The sequence below is a fragment of the Capricornis sumatraensis genome, chromosome 23, assembly GCF_032405125.1.
Source record: "Capricornis sumatraensis isolate serow.1 chromosome 23, serow.2, whole genome shotgun sequence".
NCBI lineage: Eukaryota > Metazoa > Chordata > Mammalia > Artiodactyla > Bovidae > Capricornis > Capricornis sumatraensis.
Window position 1 is genome coordinate 31,240,182 of NC_091091.1, and position 18,489 is coordinate 31,258,670.

At 39.1% G+C, this 18,489-nt stretch overlaps 1 protein-coding gene across 1 annotated transcript in view; it reads left to right on the forward strand.

Annotated features, from left to right (window-relative positions):
• Window positions 1-1,416: 1,416 nt before the first annotated feature.
• SMC3 (structural maintenance of chromosomes 3) overlaps window positions 1,417-18,489 on the forward strand; it is a 38,446-nt gene continuing 21,373 nt past the window's right edge. The window contains exons 1-8 of the mRNA XM_068961716.1: window positions 1,417-1,526; window positions 2,525-2,600; window positions 9,364-9,402; window positions 10,894-10,961; window positions 15,036-15,107; window positions 15,991-16,070; window positions 16,336-16,414; window positions 17,558-17,675. Coding sequence (XP_068817817.1) covers window positions 1,512-1,526; window positions 2,525-2,600; window positions 9,364-9,402; window positions 10,894-10,961; window positions 15,036-15,107; window positions 15,991-16,070; window positions 16,336-16,414; window positions 17,558-17,675 — 547 coding nt within the window. The 5' untranslated portion in view covers window positions 1,417-1,511. The remainder of the gene's footprint in view (window positions 1,527-2,524; window positions 2,601-9,363; window positions 9,403-10,893; window positions 10,962-15,035; window positions 15,108-15,990; window positions 16,071-16,335; window positions 16,415-17,557; window positions 17,676-18,489) is intronic.

Consider the following 18,489-nt stretch of genomic DNA (forward strand, 5'->3'; position numbering starts at 1 on the left):
GATCAAGAACGGTAAATGAAGGCTGATTGCAAGCATGTGGACCCCCGACTGGCTGGAACAAGAGGGCTGATAATTGAGAGTCCTGGAATATCACCGTTACTATACCAGAAGGTCACACACCTCTGCAGCCCTTCCTCCAAAATTTGCTTATAAAAACTCTTCCCAGAAAATCATTGGGTAGTTTGTGCTTTTTGAACATAAGCTGCCCCATTCTCCTCGCAATGAATCTTTCTCTGCTCCAAACTAAAACTTTTCAGTTTGTTTGGTCTCATCACGGAAGTAATACTCAAAGTCGCAAAAACCAGCGACTTCCATCTCTTCTCCTAAGGTCCGGTTTGACTTTCCTAAAAGTGGTATGTTTTCCCTGAGGTGCTCTTTTTCTCTCCCTTGCCTCCTCTAATAAGTCATTTGTTTTCCCTGAAGTGTCCCTGTCCTCTTCATCTATTAAAAAGGTACATAAAGTCTTCTTCCAGCACCAAGAGGCGTTGACAGGGACGAAGTTAGTCATTTGAAATAGTTCAATGTAGAAATAATCAGCGCTAGAACTGCCCGCCGTAGCGGGACGGGTGGCGAGGACCGACCAACTTGAGTGCTGAGTGGCAGGTAATTTTACAGCGGCCGAGATCCGAGTTTTTCTCCTGCGATTGGTGCAGATCAGATACGCCCAGGGTTGCCGCTAGCACCTCCAAGCTTTTAGGCTGTTAGGAAAAAAAGGGGGGAGAGGTTTTCATCTTAACTAAATCTTTGCGTTGCAGTTGTCCAATCTGCCTAGATTTATACCAGTTGGCAGAGCAGTAACAGCTTTGGGATATTAATAACTATGACATTATTAAAATTAATTTTCTAGCGTCAAGTCCATTTGGGGCTGTCCTGAGAGTGGGGAGTCCGAAGTCAGCGGGGGCCATTCTAAGTTATACAAGAGAGAGAATAATAGAGGACCAGGGATTCTGCCCCCCGAGTTTCCCCCCAGGTCGTGTACTCTACAGGTTCGGGGAGCCGCGCCACCCGCCCCAGCTCGGTATTTCCAAACAGCGCGAGACCACGAGGCCGTCAACTCGCACGGCTACTGGCGCTTGGACACCCTCTCTCAGCTTTGGCGCCGAACCGTTCTCCACCTTGTGGCCGCAACCATTGGCTGCGCGCTCGGGGGGTATACAGGTCAATCTCACGACCGAGGCTTTTCCGAATGAAGTTTCCGACTAATTCTCAGGGAAAATTCATTTAAAAATTGAGGAGTCACATGAAATTCAGCTAGCGACATCGCAGAAGGCTCTTTTGCTAAAAAGACAGAGCAGATCTGACTCTGATTCCCCCCACGTTCCGAGGGAAGCTGCGAGGGTGGTTCCGTCCGAGGCGGGGACTCCGCCTCCATGGGCGCCGCCATTTTGTTTGGCTCGAGGGGTGCAAGCGGCGCCTTGGGGGGTGGGGTCCTTTAGGCGCCTCACCTAACCCCGCTGCCGAGTTGTTGCTGCTCGCCGGGAGCCCTTCTCCCCGGCCAGGGGCGCGGAACCATGTACATAAAGCAGGTGAGGCCTGTGCGTCCCTCCCGCCCCTCAGGGGCTCGTGAGGACTGCTCCTGCCGGGGGTGTTGCTTCTTGCAGGGTGGCGCGGGGCTGGACAGGGACTGTGGGGGAGGGGCGCAGCTCGGGGCGCCCCTTTGCAGCCCGAGCCGCCCCTTTGCAGCCCGAGCCTCTCCGCAGGGCGTTTGTCTGAGGGAGGCGGGCTCTAGCGGAGAGAGCTGGAGGGGCTGGCGAAGTGGGCCTTTTGGAGGGAACCGGGCCCTCCCGGGTGGACGAGAAGCAGCTTGGTTCTGTGGGGCTAGGCAGCCCCCTCGCGAGCCTGTTGCGTGGCGTGTGTGAAGAGAGGGTGTCCCCGGCCTCGGGACGCCTGTGGGGTCCAAGCTGGGTGTCAGCTTAGCCAGGGGCCTCGCTCCTCCCCGAGTTACCGGAGACGTGAAAGGGTCCCTCTTTCCTGCAGAATGTGTAGCGCCTCCTCATTCCGTTATTTACTTTCTGTCAAAATGGTCTTCCCGCGCTGGAGGCCACCCCGAAAATGAGCCCATTCACACTCCTTAAGAGAAGTTTCTCGGCTGGATGTGTTGGACTCTGAGCAGTCCTGTCCTGGATGGGCGGCTCTTTTTTGGTCAGAGTGTGACTGAAAGGGGCGCCCAGGACCGCTGAGCCCCCTTGCATACTTGATAAGACTTTTATCCGGCCCTCTGATGGTTAGTGTTCCAGCCAGCCTTACCCAGTGTATTTGATTTTGAGCGCTCCCTAACAGGTTACTAATTATAACTTCTCCTAAGCAACACTGGCAGTGGTTACTGATGTACGTGCAGTTTTAAGAAGATTTTTAAATCATTTTCCAAGATAAATTTTTCTTCTCTGACATGGAAATTTTTCTATTTGGCATTAAATGGGAAACCAGAAAGGGAAGGAGGGCAAAAGGAAAATACTAGCTTAGAGGTTATTTCTTTTGGGGCGTGTTATTTCTTTCTGAAAAAAATCTCTCTTCTGTTTGTTAGGTTATTATCCAGGGTTTTCGAAGTTATAGAGATCAAACAATTGTAGACCCGTTCAGTTCAAAACATAATGTTATTGGTAAGTGTTCATGGTTCACTCTTGTCAGTTTTCTGTCTACATAGTCGTTTAAATTTGCCTACATTAGGCTTAAGGAGACAGGAATTGTCTTAATATTACATAAATTTGTATGTTTTTTTTTTCTGTGTGAATACTTTTATCTGCACTGATGAAATTGCTTCCTTTTTACATTTAAAAATACTTGGATAAGACAGAGTATTCATTTTTATTTGGTAGCCTTGTGTGTATGTGTTTTAATAGATTTAAGTTTATAGTGAATGGCACTAAATTTAGCATTTCAGCTATTCTTGGTATGTCATTTCCTACTTTAAAAATGGTCACTATTGCCGTATTTCAAAGATGACCATTCTTTATTCACAAATTAGGTTGTTCTAAGATTTTTTTTTTTTTTCCTATTATAATGTCCAAGGACAGACCATGCAGCTTGATAGGAAAAGCATAAACTTTGGATCATGGCAGAATGGGATTCAAATCCCAGTTCTGCTATGTATTCTTCAGACTTCCTGATGCTTCAGTTTTCTCACTTGGAAAGTGGAAATAATGATACATGTTTCTTAGGGCTGTTGGGAACATTAAATGAGAAAGCAATAATGTGAGGATAAGGGGGCTAATGGTGATTGTCCTTCAATATAATAGTTAATATATAGGTTCTACAGATGATAGTGATACAGACAGCAGGTGTTTTCTGACCATCTGCTGAGTTTTTAAAGAACAGATTAAATGAGCGCTTCTAGACACCAGAAAGGAGAAGGCAATGGCACCCCACTCCAGTACTCTCGCCTGGAAAATCCCATGGGCAGAGGAGCCTGGTAGGCGGCAGTCCATGGGGTCACTAAGATTCGGACACGACTGAGCAACTTCACTTTCACTTTTCACTTTCATGCATTGGAGAAGGAAATGGCAACCCATTCCAGTATTCTTGCCTGGAGAATCCCAGGGACAGGGGAGCCTGGTGGGCTGCCGTCTATGGGGTCTCACAGAGTCGGACACGCCTGAAGCGACTTAGCAGCAGCAGCAGCAGACACCAGAAAAGTATAGAATCGCTATCAACATAGATTTCAGCTATACAGTGTCCTAGTTGGCTTGGTCTGCCACAACAAAATATCATAGACTAGATGGCTTAAACAACAGGGATTTATTTTTTCACTGCTCTGGAGAACCTTTGTCTGAACCTCTCCCTCTTGAAAGAGCAATAGTCCTACCATAAAGGCCTCACTCCTAACCTCATGTAAATTACCTCCCAAAGACCCCTAATCTCCAAAAAGCTTCACATAGTAGGGTTAGGGCTTTAACATATGAATTGGGGGTCAGGGAGAGTATGTACCATGGAGTCCATAGCTTGAGGTAAGATTCATACTGTTGACTAAAAAAAATGCATGAGTTGGGAATTAAGTTTTATTTGGGGCAAAATGAGGACTGCAGCCCAGGAGATAAGCACCTCAGATAACTCTGTGAGACTGCTCCAAAGAGGCGGTGGGGGAAGGTCAGTCTCTAAGATTTTGGTGAAGGGGAAGTTCAGTGCATTCAAGCCTTTTGGTGGCTATTCAGTCGCTAAATTGTGTCTGACTCTTTGTGACCCCATGGAGTGCAGCATGCCAGCCTTCCCTGTCCTTTACCATCTCCTGGAATTTGCTCCGACTCATGTCCATCGAGTTGGTGATGCGATCCAACCATCTCATTTCTGTCACCCCCTTCTCCTCCTGCCTTCAATCTTTCCCGGCATCAGGGTCTTTTCTAATAAGTTGGCCGTTCTCATCAGGTGGCCAAAGTATTGGAGCTTCAGCTTCAACATCAGTCCTTACAGTAAGTATTCAGAATTGATTTTCTTTAGGATTGACTGGTTTGATCTCCTTGCAGTACAAGGGACTCCCAAGAGTCTTCTCCAACACCACAATTCAAAAGCATCAATTCTTGGTGCTCAGCCTTCTTTATGGTCCAACTCTCACATCCATACACGACTACTGGAAAAACCATAGCTTTGACTAGGCAGACCTTTGTAGGCAAAGTAATGTCTGCTTTTTAATATGCTGTCTAGGTTAGTCATAGCTTTTCTTCCAAGAAGCAAGCGTCTTTTAATTTCATGGCTGCAGTCACCATCTGCAGTGATTTTGGAGCCCTGAAAAATAAAGTCTCACTGTTTCCATTATTTCCCCATCTATTTGCCATGAAAAGATGGGACTGGATGCCGTGGTCGTCATTTTTTGAATGTTGAGTATTAAAGCCAGCGTTTTCACTCTCCTCTTTCACCTTCAGCAAGAGGCTCTTCAGTTCCTCTTCGCTTTCTGCCATAAGGGTGGTATATCATCTGCTTATCTGAGGTGATTGATATTTCTCCCGGCAATCTTGATTCCAGCCTGTGCTTCATCCAGCCCAGCATTTCTCATGATGTACTCTACATATAAGTTAAATAAGCAGGGTGAAAATATACAGTCTTGATGCACTCCTTTCCCTATTTTGAACCAGTCCATTGTTCCATGTTGAGTTCTAACTGTTCTAACAGGTTTCTCTGGAGGCAGGTAAGGTGGTCTGGTAGTCTCATCTCTTGAAGAATTTTCCACAGTTTGTTGTGATGCACACAGTCAAAGGCTTTAGCGTAGTCAGTGAAGCAGAGGTGGATATTTTTTGGGAACTCTCTTGCTTTTCTTCGATCCAGTGGACGTTGGCAATTTGATCTCTGGTTCTTGTGCCTTTTCTAAATCCAGCTTGAACATCTGGGAGTTCTCTGTTTAGGAGAACTGAAGCCTTGCTTGGAGAATTTTGAACATTACTTTGCAAGCGCTTACTTGACAAAGTTTTCTGCTAGTCAAGAGGAGAGAATGTCATCATGAGGGATTTAGTTATTTTCTAGATCTGAAGAGATGCAGGGATTGGGATCATGAAATCAGTTCCTGAAAATATCTATCTGAAGACCTGTTGCACCAGTTTCCCTGGTGGGAAAGTGAGAGTGAGCACAGTGCCTGACTCTCCACCCTGAATTCAGCTCGGGTGTGCTGAAGGCCAGCAGCTGCAGCAGCACAGGGTTCAATCTCTGCAGAGGCAAATGGCAAATGCCCTTGTTGTTCTGTTGCTGGCAAATGCTCTTGGCAAGTGCCAGTTTAGTTGACAATACAGAAATAAGGGTGAACAGTGAATACTAATGTTCCCAGAGAAACTTTTGAGAATCATATTTTATTTTGAAATAAATAATAAAATTTAAAAATTGAGGGCACAAAAAAGCCTGCCTTTGAAACATCAGTTGCAGCTTTGTAGTTGGTAATAAAAACATACTTTTCCTTCTGCCTTAACCTACTGAAAAATCATTAATTAGTGTGCTATAAGAATAGATTGATTGTACTAGAGTTTTACTTACATTTTGATTATAAGCATCTTCTGATTTTCATCAATCAGAAAATCTTTAGAAATGGAGAAACGTGAATAATTACTAGATTTAGATTATTTCCTTAACTCATAAATTAGAAGTGGTTAAATATCTTAATATCAGTTTTATACAGTTATAGTTTCTCTTTGGTATCTTGGATGTGACTAAAACTTGTTATGAAATCTTAGTCTTTTTGCATATAACCTAAGCATATCCCTAGATTACTTGTAATACAGTGTAAATGCTATGTAAATAGCTGTAAATACAATGTACATCATGTGTAAATAGTTGCCAGCTTGTGGCAAATTCTGGTTTGTTTTTGGAACTTTGTGAAAACCCCCAGTCTATGGTTGATTAAATCCTTGGGTCTGGAACCCAGTGGAGGACTAATTTTATCCCTGGTGGCTTAGAGGGTAAAGCGTCTGACTGCAATGAGGGAGACCCGGGTTCGATCCCTGGGTCAGGAAGATCCCCTGGAGAAGGAAATGGCAATCCACTCCAGTACTCTTGCCTGGAAAATCCCATGGACCAGGGAGCCTGGTCAGCTACAGTCCATGGGATCACAAAGAGTCGGACAGGACTGAGCTACGACATGTTTGGTTGGTTGGTTGGTTGTTCTTGACATTTCCATTGTTTTGGTTTTGTAAGATAATGGCCATCATTACCTAGAATGATTAAATTATATCTGTAGGGCCTCTTCAGTTTAGTTCAGTTAGTCACTCAGTTGTGTCCGACTCTGCGAGCTCATGAATCACAGCACGCCAGGCCTCCCTGTCCATCACCAACTCCCGGAGTTCACTCAGACTTGCATCCATTGAGTCAGTGATGCCATCCAGCCATCTCATCCTCTGTCGTCCCCTGCTCCTCCTGCCCCCAATCCCTCCCAGCATCAGAGTCTTTTCCCATGAGTCAACTCTTCGCATGAGGTGGCCAAAGTACTGGAGTTTCAGCTTTAGCATCATTCCCTCCAAAGAAATCCCAGGGCTGATCTCCTTCAGAATGGACTGGTTGGATCTCCCTGCAGTCCAAGGGACTCTCAAGAGTCTTCTCCCAACACTACAGTTCAAAAGCATCAATTCTTCTGGTAGGGCCTCTTACCAGGTAGCTATTTTACTACTTTGGTTGAAACATTAGGATTGTTAATAGTCACAGTTACAAAGGAAATTATCTAAATGTTCTTTTGTTTAACTGAAAAAAAAAATGATATTGTTTAATGTATTTTAAAAACAAGTCCGGACTTCCTGGCAGTCCAGTGGTTGAGACTTCACCTTCCAATACACAAGGTGCAGGTTCAATCTGTGGTCCAGGAGCAAAGATCCCCATGCCTTATGGCCACAAAAGCATAAAGCAGAAATAATATTGTCACAAATTTAATAAAGACTTTAAAAACAGTCCACATCAAAAAAAAAATCTTAAAAAATAAAAACAAGTCCGTTAATCGTGTAAGAAAGACCAAAAGTAATATACACTGAGATTGATCCTAAACATAACTTTTGAAAGCATACCACTTTAATGATTTTCGACCCTTAGAAAAATAATGATTTGAAGGCAGGGAGAACCTCGTGTGCTGATACTTGTTTGATGTTTAAATGTAATAACCATAAACCTTTTTAAGGTTATCTTTATCCCTATCCTTCTAACAAAAGAAATACACGTGACTTTGTAGAACATAAAGAGCATAGAAGCTAAAAGAAAAAAGAATTAAACTGTAGTCCCTCTACCCAGAGATAGCTATTTCTTGTTAATGATCTATACTTGTGTTAGTCCCCTGCTTTCCTGGAAAACAGAGCCCCAAGCCTGCTTAGCTGCTAGGGCCTTAATGGGAGAGTGCAGTTTGAGGGCAAGAGTGAGGGGAGACGGTCATACCTTTACAAAGAAGATATATCTGGTTTGTGGTCACGCTGGATCACTTCTAGACAGATTTTGTGAAGCCATCTTATATAATCACAGTAGAGTTATCAATGTCAGTAAATTTAGCATCAATACAGTAGTCATTTATTTTTATTTTCTATTTATGTTGACTGACCAAGAAATGTTCTTTATAACATTTCCCCCCACCCCAGTACAGGATTTAATTTAGGATCAGGTGTTGCATTTAGTTATCACGTCTCTTTATTCTCATTTAATCTGGGTCATTTCCACAGCCTTTGTCTTTTACAATGTTGGTTTTGAGAAATATTATGTAAATGATGTGTCCTTTTCAGGGTACTCCATGTGGAGGCACACGATCTCCATCTGCTGCTTATTGATGATTATACTTTTGATCAGTAAAGAGTGTGTCATTTTTCCACTATAGTAGTGTTTTTTCCTTTGCAACTGATAAATAATGTGGAGAGATTTGGGGACCATGCAAATACTGTGTTCCTTATCAAAATTCCCCCTTAGATTTAGTATTCATCAATAATTCTTGCCTTTATTCTGGTAGTTACAGGATGATGATATTCTATTTCCAGCACTCCTCTCACATTTACCCTTTGGTATATTACTATAATCAAGCATCCTTTCTCCTTAGCTGTTTGTTTATTTTTATATTTTCAGTATGGACTCATGAATTATTCTTCTCCACTTCCACCCAAGCCCTAATTTATAATTCATCTAATTATTTTAGTGTTCAAATTATCCTAGATTTCCCTAGTAGAAGACCCCCTTCAAGTTGGCCTGAGTCTGTTGTATGCCTTTTTTTTTTTTTAAAGCACTTCATTATTTTCTGATCTCTTTAGAATTTACTTTGGATTAAAGATAATGACTTTGGGGCTAAATTGTTCAGGATATTGGTCAAGATTGAGAGAGTGACATAGTTATTCATGACTCTTAATGAAAATTCTGCTGAACAGAAAAGTTCAAATAAATTCATTATACCTGATGCATTTGATTTTCTTTTATGTATAGAATTGCTTATTTCTGAATGCAGGTAGTAAAACAAGTGCCTTATAGTTGTCTGTATTTTTGTGATTCTGAGAGACTGTACTTGATGTATAGGGCTGATCAGAAAACAGTTTTAATATGGAAATGGTTTGAGAATTTTTAATGACTGTTAAAGTATTTTAAAATTTTAGCATGTGAATGTTTAAATTGTTAGATGTATTATATACAATTAAAATAGAATTACATGTCCATTGTAATGAAGACCAGGTAATATGTTTAGTTATTCCTTTTAATTTTAAACTATTGAGAAAGAGCAAAAAAGTAAACAATGAAATAAATTTCTTTAAGAAAAAAACTGATGATGAAACAAAAACTGTACTCATTTGGTAATTAAAGCTGTTTTATTATTTGCTGTTCACTGTTCTGTTAGTATTTAAGTTTTAAGATGTTTTGTTAGAAAATAGGATTTTATATCTTTGAATACTTTCAGTTTAAAATTTTACTGTTTTTTATACAAAATAACATTTTGAAATTTTACAGTGGGCAGAAATGGATCTGGAAAAAGTAACTTTTTTTATGGTAGGTATTATATTTTGAATTCTAAATATAATAAGACCTAGGTATCTTCAGGTAGTTTATCTGAGGTTATGTCTGCATGAAACAGAAGAAATACTTCTTCAAACACGATTGAAATTTAATGTAGAGGGTTTAGAGTGTAAGAATCTGAGCTCTGCGCTAGTGGCTAATTAGCCATGTGAGATTATGCAAAACAACTTCTCAAAGTAGTCTTTAACTTTAAAAACAGGTATTTACCCTGCCTACCTTCGATGAGTTGTGAGAATCAAATGAGATTTATGTATAGGAGTGCTTTCTAAACTTCAGTGCCATATATAAATGTAAATGCAGAAAGAGAGAGAAAGAATATAAGTGCAGTAGAATAGTTAATATTGTTATGGGAAATAGCTATCTGTTTCATCTAAATCAATTATTTTAATAAAAGATGGAAGAGTATAAAAAACTGTAGACTCAACAAAGACAGTTGTCAGAAGGTAGTAAATAGAGCTTTGAAAACTAGCTCTTAAAATGCATTTAAGAATAGTAATGCCTGTGTTAAATTCTTTGGGGAGGAAAAATATTTTAACAGATTTGGACTATATAGAGTAGGTTGAAGAATTTTTGAACGTCTTAATTGAGTGGTGCTTGAGGAAAAGGGGCATTAGTAATAGTAGAGGTTCTGTCCCTTCTCTGCTCACAGCTCTAAAGGGCACTCTGAATCCCATCAGTAGTTGTAATTTGGGGATGGTGAGAAGAGTAGGATTGGAGTGGAAGTATTTCATAATCTCTAGGAGTTTGAATTTGTCTCCTCCAAGGTGATTATAAAAGAAAACAAATCCCCCCCATCACCCCCAGCATACATATTCATATACACACACTCAGTCTTCTAGAGTGTCAAAAGTCTCTCTGGTGGACTGGGAATACAAAAGTTGAGTAAAGAGTTACATTTCTAGGAGAGGGTCGTCCAGTTAGGCATTCTGAGGAAGTGGCATGAATGACACCTTCTTCTTTATAGAAGACAAAGGGCATGTAGGTACTGCAGCAGAGAGTGGAAATCTGAAGTGTTTCCCAGTATTTCCTACTTGGTTCTGTTTCTTTAGCCAAAGTATCCAATTAATGATATTATAGGAATATATCCTATTTTGTTAAATATTTTAATTTATATCATTTATATGTAGTGGATAAAAGCAAATACAGCATGAAACCTGAACATGTATACTCTGATCAAGTCACACCTTACTTCTACTTGTCTTTTTGTGTATTTCAGTGTTTTCTTTTTATTTTCTTACCTTAAATGTTTTAGTGAAAGCTTGTTAATATTTTTCTAATATCATCATTTCGTAGGTGATTAATCTGTACAGGCAAATTTTCTGCATTCCTTTTGTCTATATGAAACAGTTAGTCTGTATTGTTCATTACCTGATAGAAACCCTGTGTTCTCTGAAGGTACGGGAGATTATAACTAAAGCATAAATCTTTTTTAGATTGTACTAATAGTTGTTTTTATGTTTCTAGCAATTCAGTTTGTTCTCAGTGATGAGTTTAGTCATCTTCGTCCGGAACAGCGATTGGCTTTGTTACATGTGAGTGAGACTGCTTTAAAACATTACTGGTTTTAAGTACTTCTAAAAATACATTGTCAGTTCCGCTAAACAAAATTATTTTTTCAAGTTTCAGATCTTTTGTGAACATGACACAATATGTTTCTTATGTAAATTGTTCTGTAATTGTGAAATTTAGTGTACTATATTAATGCAGGATAAAGGCTTAATTTTTATATAATGGTTAAAAAAATTGTAGGAGTTCCCTATGGATGAATATATCTTCCATATAAATATAAATTATTTATTTAAAGAGTATGGCCTGGTAAGGGTCTGGAATCTGATTTGCTGAGGAGAAAAACGAATTAGGTTGGGGTTTAGAAAGTTTGAGACTCAGAATCAAGTTAATATGGAGCCACAGAAAAGCAACCATTACAAACTTAAAAACATAAAATTATTTTTAGCCATATTTGTACTTAAATGGTAACATTATTTTCCAATAAGAAAGTATGTTTATAGTAATGAAAATTGTTAGAATGTTTTCATTAAATTATAAATAGTAAATACTTTTAAGGTAAGAAAGTATAAAGTCTATGATAAAATGGTATACCTTATCTGTCTTATTTAAATATAGCTTATAATTACTTTTAAGACCAGAAAGCAGGATTCTTCAATGTATCTACACAGTATCTCTCAGACTTAAAGTTCTTTTCTAACCATTATCCCCCACTACCCCTGCCCACTCTTTTTTTCTGGTTGTGCCATGTGCCTTGCGGGATCTTAATTCCTCAACCAGGGATTGAACCAAGGCCACGGTAGTGAAAGCACCAAGTCCTAACCACAGGACTGGCAAGGAATTCCTTCCTCCCACTCTTAAATTTTAATTTTAATTTTTTTATTTGAATTTTTAGTCTCGTAATCAGGATTGATTCCCTATAAGCAAATCTCTGTTTAGGTTTCTCAGATTAGCATAAAAAGAATAGTTTCTTTAGGTGTTATTCTTTATTGTATTGAACTACTTCATAACAGTGTTCACAATCTAGAAATTATCTGGGCTTGGTAAGTATCTGGGTCACAAATTGATCAAAATGTGATATGTTAAATGTGTATGTTTTTATAGCAGATTTAAAATTATACAGAGTATCTCAAATGTTTAAAAAGACAGTTCCAGTAATTATATGCTTTGTTAGGGTTCCTTTCTAACATTAAGATGAATCTGTAAGTGAAAGTCTCAAAGTTTTATGTATTAGCAAATAGGTAAAATTGGGTGGCTATGGGGTCTTGTGCTCAAATGAAGTGGTATGTAGAATAAAATCTATTTACATCTAACTTTGACATCTTTTGCATAGTTCTCTTTTTAAATTCATAGTTAAAGTCTATTTGGAGGAGAAAAAGAAGGCTCTGTGGTTGAGTATTGTTATCCTAATCCGGTGTCTGCTGCTTTGGCAAGAGGATTTTCTCAGTACAGTTCAGTCGCTTAGTTTGTGTCCAACTCTTTGCAACCCCATGGAGTGCAACATGCCAGGCTTTCCTGTCCATCATCAACTCCCGGAACTTGCTCAAACTCAAGTCCATCGAGATCGTGATGCCATCCAACCATCTCAGTCCTCTTTCGTCCCCTTCTCCTGCCTTCAGTCTTGCCCAGCATCAGGGTCTTTTCTAAAGAGTCAGTTGTTCACATCTGGTGGCCAGAGTATTGGCGCTTCAGCTTCAGTATTAGTCCTTCCAATGAATATTCAGGACTGATTTCCTTTGGGATTGACTGGTTTGATATCCTTGCAGTCCAAGGGACTCTTGAGAGTCTTCTCCAATCCCACAGTTCAAAAGCATCAATTCTTCAGCGCTCAGCTTTCTTTACAGTCCAACTCTCACATCCATACATGACTACTGGAAAAACTATAGCTTTAACTAGATGGACCTTTGTTAGCAAAGTAATGTCTCTGCTTTTTTAATATGCTGTCTAGGTTAGTCATAGCTTTTCTTCCAAGGAGTCTGTTAATTTCATGGCTGCAGTCACCATATGCAGTGATTTTGGAGCCCAAGAAAATAAAGTCTGTCACTGTTTCCATTGTTTTCCCATCTGCTTGCCATGAAGTAATGGGACCGATGCCATGATCTTCGTTTTTTGAATGTTGACCTTTAAGCCAACTTTTTCACTCTCCTTGACTTTCATCAAGAGGCTCTTTAGCTCTTCTTCGCTTTCTGCCATAAGGGTGGTGTCATCTGCATATCTGAGGTTATTGATATTTCTCCCAGCAATCTTGATTCCAGGTTGTGCTTCAGCCAGTCTGACATTTTGCATGATGTACTCTGCACATAAGTTAAATAAGCAGGTTGACAATATATAGCCTTGACTTATTCCTTTCCCGATTTGGAACCAGTCTGTTGTTCCATGTCCGGTTCTAACTGTTGCTTCTGACATGCATACAGATTTCTCAGGAGGCAGGTCACGTGGTCTGTTATTTCCCATCTCTTTAAGAATTTTCCACAGTTTGTTGTGATCCACACAGTCCAAGGCTTTGGTGTAATGAATAAAGCAGAAGTAGGTGTTTTTCTGGAGCTCTCTTGCTTTTTCTATGATCCATTGGACGTTGGCAGTATGATCTCTGATTCCTCTGCCTTTCCTAAATCCAGCTTCAACATCTGGAAGTTCTAGATTCATGTACTATTGAAGCCTGGCTTGGGGAATTTTGAGCATTACTTTGCTAGCATGTGAGATGAATCCAGTTGTGTAGTAGTTTGAGCATTCTCTGGCATTTCCTTTCTTTGGGATTGAATGAAAACTGACCCTTTCCAGTCCTGTGGCCACTGCTGAGTTTTCCAAATTTGCTGGTATATCCAGTGCAGCACTTTCACAGCATCATCTTTTAGGATTTGAAATAGCTTAGCTGGAATTCTATCACCTCCACTAGCTTTGTTCATAGTGATGCTTCCTAAGGCCCACTTGAGTTCACACTCCAGGATGTCTGGCTCTCGGTAGGTGATGACACCATTGTGGTTATCTGGATCATGAAAATCTTTTTTGTATAGTTCTTTTGTGTATTCTTGCCACCTTTTAATATCTTCTGCTTCTGTTAGATTCATACCATTTCTGTCCTTTATTGTGCCCATCTTTGCATGAAAAGTACCCTTGATATCTCTAATTTTCTTGAAGAGTTCTCTAGTCTTTCCCATTCTATTGTTTTCCTCTATTTCTTTGCATTGATCGCTTAGGAAGACTTTCTTACCTCCTTGCTATTCTTTAGAACTCTGCATTCAGATGGTGATATCTTTCCTTTTCTCCTTTGCCTTTCGCTTCTCTTCTTTTCACAGCTATTTGTATTTCCTCCTCAGACAACCATTTTGCCTTTTTGCATTTCTTCTTCTGGGGGATGGTCTTGATCATTGCCTCCTGTACAATGTCATGAACCTCCATCCATAGTTCTTAAGGCACTCTGTCTATCAGATCTAATCCCTTGAATCTGTTTGTCACTTCCACTATATAATCGCAAGGGATTTGATTTAGGTCAGACCTGAATGGTCTGGTGGTTTTCGCTACTTTAGTCAATTTAAGTCTGAATTTTTAAAAAGGAATTATGATCTGAGCCATGGTCAGCTCCTGGTCTTGTTTTTGCTGACTGTATAGAGTTTCTCCATCTTCTGTTGCAAAAAATATAATCCATCTGATTTCTGTATTGACCATCTGGTGATGTCCATGTGTAGAGTCTTCTCTTGTGTTGTAGGAAGAGGGTGTTTGCTATGACCAGTGTTAACTCTGGTAAAACTGTAAAACTCTGTTAGCCTTTGCCCAGCTTCATTTTGTACTCCCCAGGCCAAACTTGTCTGTTAGTTCAGGTATCTCTTGACTTCCTACTTTTGCATTCCAGTCCCCCATAATGAAAAGGACCTCATTTTGGGGGTGTTAGTTCTAGAAGGTCTTGTAGGTCTTCATAGAATCATGTAACTTCAGCTTCTTTGGCATTAGTGGTTGGGGCATAGACTGGATTGCTGTGATATTCTCGTCTGACAGAAATTTTCCTCCTTTGAATCAGGCTTGTTACCTGCACTAAACTTCAAAAGTATTTAAAGAATATGAAAATACCATTTAAATAACATTAATTTTTTCTTGTGTTTTAGGAGGGTACTGGTCCTCGTGTTATTTCTGCTTTTGTGGAGATTATTTTTGACAATTCAGATAACCGGTTACCGGTGAGTAACTGTTTTTTTCTTTTCAGTAATAATGTTGAGAATTTTATTGATGCAGCTGACTTTTTTCATGTTTTGAAACTTTTATTTATAGCTGTACTTAGGCTTTTATGATTTGTGTGTGTTAGTCACTCATTTGTGTCCAACTCCTTGTGAGTCCCTGGACTATAGCCTTCCAGGCTCCTCTGTCCATGGAATTCTCCAGACAAGAATATTGGAGTGGGTTGCCATGTCCTTCTCCAGGGGATCTTCCCAACACAGGGATCAAACCCAGGTTTCCTGCATGGAAGGCCAATTCTTTACTGTTTTAGCTACCCAGGAAGGCTTTTATGATTTAGTTTATACTAAAATAGCTATAGCTTACATACTAACTTTATCTTAAAGTTTTGAATATTCTGGTAAACAAGTGGGAATGTGCAAGCTGTTGTAAAAAAAGGTCTTTGTCATGGAATTGAGTATTCATAGCATATCTTTCTTGGAGAAGGCAATGGCAACCTACTCCACTACGCTTGCCTGGAAAATCCCATGGGCAGAGGAGCCTGGTAGGCTGTAGTCTATGAGGTCGCTAAGAGTTGGGCATGACTGAGTGACTTCACTTTCACTTTTCACTTTTCTGCATTGGAGAAGGAAATGGCAACCCACTCCAGTGTTCTTGCCTGGAGAATCCCAGGGATGGGAGAACCTGGTGGTCTGCTTTCTATGGCGTCTCACAGAGTCAGACACGACTGAAGTGACTTAGCAGCAGCAGCAGCATATCTTTAGTGAGACAATTGAAGTTTCAAAATAATTGCTATGGTGACGGACTCTAAAATGACCCTATTAACTGAAATGTTTCCAAAACATTTACTGTTAGATTTATGTTAGAGCATTTATGTTTTTTTCTTAGATCGACAAAGAGGAAGTTTCACTTCGGAGAGTTATCGGTGCCAAAAAGGATCAGTATTTCTTAGACAAGAAAATGGTCACGTAAGCATTTTTATGCTTATAATTTTTATACAAAAGAGTGTAAGTATTTTACTTGGCTCATGTATGAGGTACTTTTGTCTCGTGTTCAGCAAATCATTATTTAGAGTTCAAGCATAAGAATCAGAAGATTCCCTGAGGCTGATATGAATGATATTTAATGACTGTTCTGTAGTTCTTCATGCTACTTAACTCAAGGGTTAGTGTATTCTTTGCCTATTGTTAGATTGTTATATATTTGAAAAAATTTTTAATTGTTTATCAACAGGAAAAATGATGTGATGAATCTCCTTGAAAGTGCTGGTTTTTCTCGAAGCAATCCTTATTATATTGTTAAACAAGGAAAGGTAAAAAATGTGTATCTTTTTAAATGGAATTTGTTTTCTGATTATATTCATTGAATGATGAATTTTATTTCATTCTAATGGTTAAATTCGGGTGAAAATGGACCTTACTATCTTCTGTTTTCATTGATTTATTTTGCACTGGAGTTTGTATTAATAATACCTTTTTTGTGGCCATAAAGTGCAAAACAGATCCATTGCATAGTGGGATAAAAGTATTTCAGCAGAATTATTTAAGTGGATCATGTTTTCTTAGTGATCTGCATATATTTTTGGTTTATAGAAGTTAAGAGTATTGTAGAAACTTTATAAAAATTACATTTGAAAAAAGTTACTTTCTGAAATTAATACTCTCTCTGTTAGTATAACACACTAGAAAGCTTACATTACCAGAAATCTGCCATAATGCTACGTTATTTTCCCTCAATCGAATTGTATTTTTTACAGTTTTTAGGAGTTATATACTTGAGCTGATTGTTCTACTATTTCCTCATATATTTTAACTGTATATATCTAAAATAATTTATTTTTCTTAGAACATACCCTGCAGTGTCCTAATAGTTACCTGTTGTGCTATTTTGGACTAGGGGAGAATCCTTTTAAAATGTCCACTTCTTATTTCATGTTGGAGGTGTTTTTAGCTATGTGTTGGAAAGTTAACATTCAGAAAAAGGGATTAGCAGGAATATGTGTTTCACTTTCAAGAGCGAGATTTTTGAAGAGACTGTCTTTGTGAGAAATTTCTTTAAAAGGAGGCTGATTTGAAAGCAATTACCTGAGACTTCCTGCGTGCATGCAGCATAGGTCCCTTTGTATTGTTTCAATTTCTGCTCAAGGTCATTTCATAGAAACCATCCACGTTGTCTGCGTCTTTTATAAGAGCACTGCCGTCACCCTAACTCTTTATGCTACAATTTCTTATTTTGTTTTGTTTTTCCTCATGGCACTTATAATGTAATGGTATGTATGCTTCCTGTTTTTTTTTCCCACTAGAATGTAGGTTTCTTGAGGGTAAGATCTTTTCTGTTCATTGCTGTTCTCCTATTGTGAACTGATACTTAAAACTTGGTATGTGAATACCTTTCAAGGTAGAGTTCTTAAAGAGCAATCTAGCTCTGTAAATAATTATTTTTCTAAAATTTTTAGATTAACCAGATGGCAACAGCACCAGATTCTCAGAGACTAAAACTATTAAGAGAAGTAGCTGGTACTAGAGTGTATGATGAACGAAAAGAAGAAAGCATATCTTTAATGAAGGAAACAGGTAAAATAAATGTTATTCTGCCTTATTTCTTCTATTCTGTGTATTGCTTTTTCATTGTGTTACGATACTTGAGAGAAGTTGTCTATTCTCAGGAGTATATTGTATAATAATTTGCCTGTAGACTGATTGGAAAGAAAATTAGTGTTAGGTTTAAGGTTTGAGAATTCTAACAGTTTGTCTCTTTGAATAAAGAATTGTTACTGTGAGATAATAGTACCATTCTAGGTCAGCTGCTTTGTGCCTTTAAAGTCTTTCTCATTATTAGTGAGGATAGCACATCTGGATGTATTCCTCAGGAAAAAAAAATGCTGAAATATCAGTTGGCATTAGGTTTTAATTTATTCAGAAGCAAGTAAATGTAAAACTTAAACTTTGAACTTGGACTCTTCCTTAGTACATTCATTATGGAAACTCAACTTTGCCTTTCAAGTGCTGTGCCCTTTCGTGGCTTAGAGTCAGAGACCCTTACGTTCAAAGTCTAGATAATAGTTGCCTGATATTCAGACTTTAGATTTGACCTCTCTGGTCCAAAGCTTTCCCATCTGTGAAGCCCTTTTTAATAGTTTGTAGTGGCGAATAGAGGAGCAGAGTCACACCATGATTGGAATATAGTAACTGTTCAGTATATGGCAGCTATATAGATAATGCTGTTATAAGAATTGAGAATCAGTGACACCAGTGATATTAAGTAGGGTTTTATGGTTTTTTCCCTAATGTCATGGGGAGGCACATTAACTTTTAAAGGAAGCTTAAACAAAGGCCTGTAACATGTAATACAAGAATCAGTGTCACCATGTATAAGTTTATTCTCATA